The 6,907-nt window shown below is 40.6% G+C and overlaps 1 protein-coding gene across 1 annotated transcript in view; it reads right to left on the reverse strand.

Annotated features, from left to right (window-relative positions):
* The window catches only part of MYO5B (myosin VB), a 532,192-nt gene that overhangs the window by 75,989 nt on the left and 449,296 nt on the right, over positions 1–6,907 (reverse strand). Inside the window, exon 23 of the mRNA XM_027868890.1 lies at positions 4,585–4,669. Within this exon, the coding sequence (XP_027724691.1) occupies positions 4,585–4,669 (85 nt within the window). The remainder of the gene's footprint in view (positions 1–4,584; positions 4,670–6,907) is intronic.

Here is a 6,907-nt window from a genome sequence, read left to right on the forward strand (position 1 = left end):
CACATTTGAACTCAGGTCCTCCTGACTCCAGGGCTGGTGCGCTATCCACTGCGCCACCTAGTAGCCTCCATGCATTTTTGCTTTATGCACTTAAAAACATTATTCTGAGAAGAGTTTTATAGGTTTTACCAGATTGCCAAGGGGATCCATAGCATACTGGGAAAAAAAAAAAGTTAAGAACTTATGGTCTGGTAGAAAGAGGCCAGAACTAGAAGTCTGGATTTAGGCCTGGTATCACCACTAATTATCTGTTCAGCCATAGGCAAATCATTTTGCATCTATCTTAAGCTTGATTTTACAGGTAAGGAAACTGAAGTCTAGTGGGTAAGGGACTTGCACAAGGTTACAAAGCTAGTCAATAAACATTTGTTAAGGGCCTACTTTGTGCCAGGCACTCTGCTAAACTCTGGGCATATGAAAAGAGGTAAACAGTTCCTGACCTCAGGGAGCACACAATCTAATGGGATAGATAACAAGCAAACAAGTATGTACAAACAAGATGTATACAAGATCAATAAGAAATAATTAAGAGACCTAAAGCTCTTAGACTGGAATTAAGAAAACCCTGAATAGGGTCACAAAGAGTCAGACATGACTCAACAACAATAACAACAACAGGGCACCAGAATTAAGAAAGTTGAGAAAGACTTCCTGCAGAAGAAGGGATTTTAGTTGGGACTTAACAGATGCCAGGGAGTTGAGCAGGCAGAGATGAGAAGGGAAAGCATTCTGGGTATGAGAGACAGCCAGAGAAAATGCCCAGAGTTGAAAGATGGAACATCTTGCTCACAGTTCATCAAAGAGGCCGACATCACTAGACTGAAGAGAATGTGTTGGGGAATAATGTGTAAGAAGACTGAAAAGGTAGAAGGGGGCTAGGTTATAAAGGGCTTTGAATGCCAAACAGTGCATTTTGTATTTGATCCTGAAGGCAATAAGGAGCCACTTGAGTTTATTGATTGATTGATTGATTGATTTTTATATGAGGCAATTGGGGTTAAGAGTCACACAACTAGTAATTGTTATATGTCTGAGGCCAGATTTGAACTCAGGTCCTCCTGACTCCAGGGCCGGTGCTCTATCCACTGTGCCACCTAGCTGCCCCAACTTGAGTTCAATGAGAAGAGGGGTGACATGATTGAACCTATACTTTCGGAAAATCACTTTAGTGGCTGAATGGATAGATTGGAATGGGGAAAGACTTGAGGTTCGCAGACTGACCAGCAGGCTATTGTAATAGTCTAAGCATGAGGTGATGAGGGCCTGCACCAGCGTCGGGGCAGTGCTGTGCAGAGAAGAGGGCATATCGAACAGACGGACCTCGGCAACAGATTGGATATGGGGTGGGAGAGGTCGTGAGAAGTTGAGGCTGGCTCCTAGATTGTAAACCTGAGGGATCTGGAAGATGGCGTTGCTTTCTACAGTTATAGAGAGGGTAGAAAGGGTCGGGGAGAGTTTAAGGGGAAAGGTAATGAGTTCTACTTTGGACATATTAAGTTTAAGCTGTCTTCCAGAATCCAGTCGAGATGTCTGAAAAGGCAATTGGAGATCAGAGACTGGAGGCAGGCAGAGAAATTGGGGCAGGACAGGTAGATTTGAGAATCACTAATCAAATCCATGGGAGTTGCTCTCCCTCCTCATCTCTGCCTACTGAGCTCCCTGGCTTCTTTTAAGTCTAGAAAGGAGATTATGCATTTTAAAACATTATTCGGAGAAGAGTTTTATAGGTTTTACCACACTGCCAAGGGGGTCCATGACATACTCAAAAAAAGGAAAAAGTTAAGAACTCACAGTAGAGTAGAAAGAGGCCAGGACTGAAAGTCTGGAATTTAGTCCTGGTATCACCACTAATTATTGGTCATTTTGCATCTGTCTCAAGCTTGATTTCATGAGGAAACAAGTCTAGGGGGTATTCTCGAATTACGTCTTCTGCAGGAAGTCTTTCTCAACTTTCTTAATTCTGGTGCCTTGTTGTTGTTTGTTGCTGTTGAGTCACGTCTGACTCCTTGTGACCCTATTTAGGGTTTTCTTGACAGAGATACTGAAGTGGTTTGCCATTTCCTTCTTCAGCTCTTTTTATAGACGAGGAAATTGAGGCAAATGGGGTTAAGTGATTTGCCTAGGGTCACAGAGTTAGTCAGCATCTGTGTCTAGATTTGAACTCAGGAAGATGAACTCCAGAGCTGGCACTCTATCCATGTAGCTGTCTTACTCTCTGGATTATTATTATTCATCTTGTTTATAGCTTGTTTTTATACATTTATTTGCTTGTTATCTGTCCCATTAGCTTGTGAGCTCCCTGAGGGCATGGACTGTTTGCCTCTTTTTATATCCCTGGAGTTTAGCAGAGTGCCTGGCACAAAGTAGGCCTTCAATACATGTTTATTGACTAGCTTTTACCTTGGGCAAGTCCCTTACCCCCTAGACTTGTTTCCTCATGAAATCAAGCTTGAGACAGATGCAAAATGACCGATAATTAGTGGTGACACCAGGACTAAATTCCAGACTTTCAGTCCTGGCCTCTTTCTACTCTACTGTGAGTTCTTAACTTTTTCCTTTTTTTGAGTATGTCATGGACCCCCTTGGCAGTGTGGTAAAACCTATAAAACTCTTCTCAGAACAATGTTTTAAAATGCATAATCTCCTTTCTAGGAGGCAGGGTTTTGGACACATTATTATTATTATTATTATTAGTCTGGATTTGTGAGTTCATTGTTTTGGGGAGCTCCTGGTAAGGAAAATGCATGGAACAGGGTTCGACTCTCCTGCAGCTTGTATCCTTAGAGTTGCCCGGCACAAAGTAGGTGCTTAAAAATGTTTATTGAATTAATTCCAAGTCCTGTGGCCCATCTCCCAGTCTTAACACTATTCTTTGAGGAGAGAGGGAGAATGGATTCATGGAGTGAATTGCTAAGCAATATGGAAATCAATCCTTATAGACTCTTTTCCTGTCTTGGGAAAAATGTGAAGTGTCAGTGGTTTCACATTCAATAGAGTGGATGTCTGTTGTTGCTGCTTTAAGGTAAGTAGCTCCCTACTTGATTTTTACAAACTGATGTAAAATCAACATATATTCTTACTTGGAGAACAGTGTTATGAGTAGGAGAAAGGGAGATGAGGAGAATAACGAGGTCCTAGAGAATGACTGACATTCTATCTATGGAGCCTAGGGCAGCAAGGGATAGCTTTAAAAATCTCTAAAAGGTTCAAAGTGTGATAATCCAGCAGGTCATGGACCTGAAGGGAGATCTGAGGCAAAGCAGAGGACAGAAAAGGTCTTACTTGATGATGACTAGTGTGGCAGCTGGGTGTCAAAGAGATAGAACACAGGACTTGGAATCAATTCAATAAACATTTTTAAGCACCTAGTATGTGCCAGGCACTGTGTTAAGCCTTGGGTTCAAATCCTGCCTCAGACACTTACTAGCTGTTTAACCCTGAGCAAGTCACTTAACTGCTATCTGCCTCAGTTTCCTCATCTGTAAAATGGGGATGATAATAGCACCTACCCCCCAGGGTTGTTATTGAGGATAAAATGGGGATAGTATTTGTAAAGCACTTTGCCAACCTTACAATGCTATATAAATGGCATTCCTGTTGTTGTTGTTATTGTTAATCAATTAAATTGCTTCGAGCTGTGATGAGAGAGAAGCCAGGACAGACGTAATGTAGAGCCAGAATACCAAGGGTATCATCCACAGTGACAGGGTACCAGACAGTGAAGTGAATAGGTGTAGACAGGAAGGAAAGTCCCCAAAACAAAGGAGGTAAAACCAGGCTAGGCAGTTGCAGTTTAGTCAAAGCCAAAGAGAATAGATTAATCAATCAGTAAGCATTGATTAAGTACCTACTCTGTGCTAGGCAACTCTCTAAGGCTATGAGCTGTGGGAGAGTTGAACCCTGTTCCATGTGTTTTCCTTACCAGAAGTTTCCTAAAACAATGAAATCACAAAATCCAGACAATAATAATAATGATAACGGTAATGTGCCTAGCACTGTGCCTCCTAGAAAGGAGATTATAGTCTTAGGTGGGGGTAGGAACCATGGCAGGCATGTGGAAGAAAGGGCATCAAAGGATCTGAGTCCTAGATCAATTTAAACTTGGCAGCATCTAGAAGTGCTGCTGGAATTCCTTGACAACTTTGCCTGTTGGGTTCTTAAAGGGACCCCAGGAAGCTCAATGAGGACTATTCCCACCCCCAACCCTACAGAACCAGGCAGGGATCTTTGGCCCTCATAAAGAAACACATCCCTAAACAAAGCTCAGTTTAAACATTTCAAAAATTTGACAGTGAGGGACTTCTCTTTAAAAGGAGTCATTTCTCCCAGAACTGCTCTGATTAATATCTTAAAATGAAATGGCATGGGGTGGAGGGGCGATTGCTCATTTCTTTCTTAATCCCTTACAGATTGAATCAGATTTCTCTGCACTGTTATCATACACAGCAGCATGACAAACCACAGTGAAGTTTTTTTGGGGGGAGGTGGGGATGCGAGTGGGAGGAACAAACATGAATGGAAAATAAAGAAGTGGGGACCTTCTGACACACTGAAAACATACAGATGATTCACCCAGCTCCTTACCTTTAGATTGGCACGAGATCTGGTTGTTAAGCATTTCTTTTTCATCTTTCAAAAGCGCATTCTCTTGTTCCAGGTCCAATACTCGCTAAAAAAGAATAACACATCCCAGACAACAGAGGAACGCGTTACCTCTTGTAATGCCAGCCAGCTCAAGGTCAGGCTCTTTCTTTACGGGGATTATGTTTCACCTGGTTACTTTGAATGTTCTCTTTTTTCTTTCTTTTTTTAAACAAACCTCCTTCCCCCTTGATTTCTCCTTCCACTTACATTAGGAGAAAAAAAACTCCCAAACTTTCATAAACCAGACCTGGGAAAGTGATATGTCTTTCACGATTTTCTATTGTTAAAAAATGTCATGTAAAATATCACTATAAAAGGCTGGGCTGAGCTAATTCCCCTGCTTTCAGTGTATATGAAAAGATAGGGTATCTCTTGGAACTGCACTAGGGAAAAATGGGTAGCTTGCTACTAGATGCTGGTAGAAAGAATATCTATATCTATATATATATTTATATATTTCACTATTCAGTATCAGGAGCCATATCAAAGGAGTAAATGTATTAGAATGGCAAAGGAGGACACAAAGTGTTTTTAAAATGGTGGAGGGAGTGTCTAAGGATAAAAGGGAAGAAATTAAGAAAGATATAATAGAGGTTAAATATTGATACATGTGTTTGCTGGTAAGAATCCATTATAACACTCCAGAGAAGTTTCACTATAGAAATACAAGAGGTTAAGAACAAGAAGTTAAGAGCCTTCTCTAACATGAAATGAGTTGGAAACTGATGGAGGCCTCTCATCTATGGATTCCACTGGGTGCTCTCATTGATATCTCTCCACATCACCATCATTGCTGCCTATGGATTCATGCTGCAGGTAATTATAAAATGCTTTACCAAAATAATTCCGCAACACTCAGCATGGCCCTATGGTGGGTAATGAAAGAGCCAACAGATGGGGAAACTGACGCAGAGAAACCAAGTGACTTATGCATGTAGAATCAGATTGACAAATGAGTCACCTTCACCTTCCCAGTTGCTAGGTCCTTACCATAAGAAATCACTATGTTGCTAAACTGTAGCTTTGTCACTTTCCTTCCTCTATTTTTGAAAGTGAATTTTTATCCTTATTTACCTTTTAATGGGGACTAGACCAACATGTGTGGCACTGCTTAAAGTCAATCAATAATTATTTTTCATACACCTATTGTGTGGGGGGCACTTTATGGAGGACGTAAAGATGAAGGAGGCATACTTTTTGGTTTCAAGATGCTTATGATGTGGCAGACATGAGAGAATAGTGCTAATCTGAAGGAAGGACCAGAGAGCCACATCTTATTTCATGTATTTTAATCCTTATTGGTCCCATTCCACTTCAGTCTACAATCCTTTATTTCAATTTAGCCCTAGGATTGACCTGGACAAAAACAGCACACTGTCTACATAAATAGAAAAATCTGAACCACTATCTTGGTTGCTACCACTGAGTCTCATGTTTGGTAATGCAGGCATCTTTTGCTTTATAGAATCTATGTGTTCCAAAAAGCTTGTCTGGAAAGTGAAATTCTACAAGCCAAAGCCCACCTAAAGGCTGTGAATGTATCAGTAATATCAAGGCAAGGTGCCATAGTGGGGAGAATCAGAAGACATGGGATCTACCCTTGGTGGAATTCATCATTTCTATGCAGCAAAGGATACCTGTATTACCTAATTTCAGAATCAACAGTAATATCCAAGGTCATTTTTCCATTGCATATCGATTGTTGCTTGGTTGGTTGGTTGTTGTCCTTTGTTCTCAAAGAGGATCAAAATGACATCACCATGTTGGGGTCAAGGTATAGTGTGTCTGATTGTGGCTGATTAGACCAGTAGGAGCTTGGCATGCTCTACCACACATCAGGCACTAACAGTCCATGTGAACAGGTAGAGTGGAGATGTCTCTAAATTTGCACATCTCATATAGTATATTATATAAGTATATTATTCATGTATATATGTGTATTATATAGCATATAGTATATTATGCTAAGCTATTCTATACCTAGTGTGTGTATACACACGTACACACATATATCACATTCATACGTGTAAACATGTAGATTTAGAAATTGAGGTTCATAGAGTTTGATTGATTTGTCCATAGCCACACAGCTAGTAACCATGGGAGCTGAGACTGGAACACAGATCCCCATTACATCATGCTGTCTCTTAACAATGAGACTTTAGGTATATTTATATAGTACTTTAAGTAGAATTTGGTTTCCAGAAATTTTACTTTACAGACAACTTTGTCAGAATTCATAGTCATATAAAGCAAAGGAGCC

This window comes from Vombatus ursinus, unplaced genomic scaffold, assembly GCF_900497805.2.
Source record: "Vombatus ursinus unplaced genomic scaffold, bare-nosed wombat genome assembly UNPS02014791.1, whole genome shotgun sequence".
Taxonomy (NCBI): Eukaryota; Metazoa; Chordata; class Mammalia; order Diprotodontia; family Vombatidae; genus Vombatus; species Vombatus ursinus.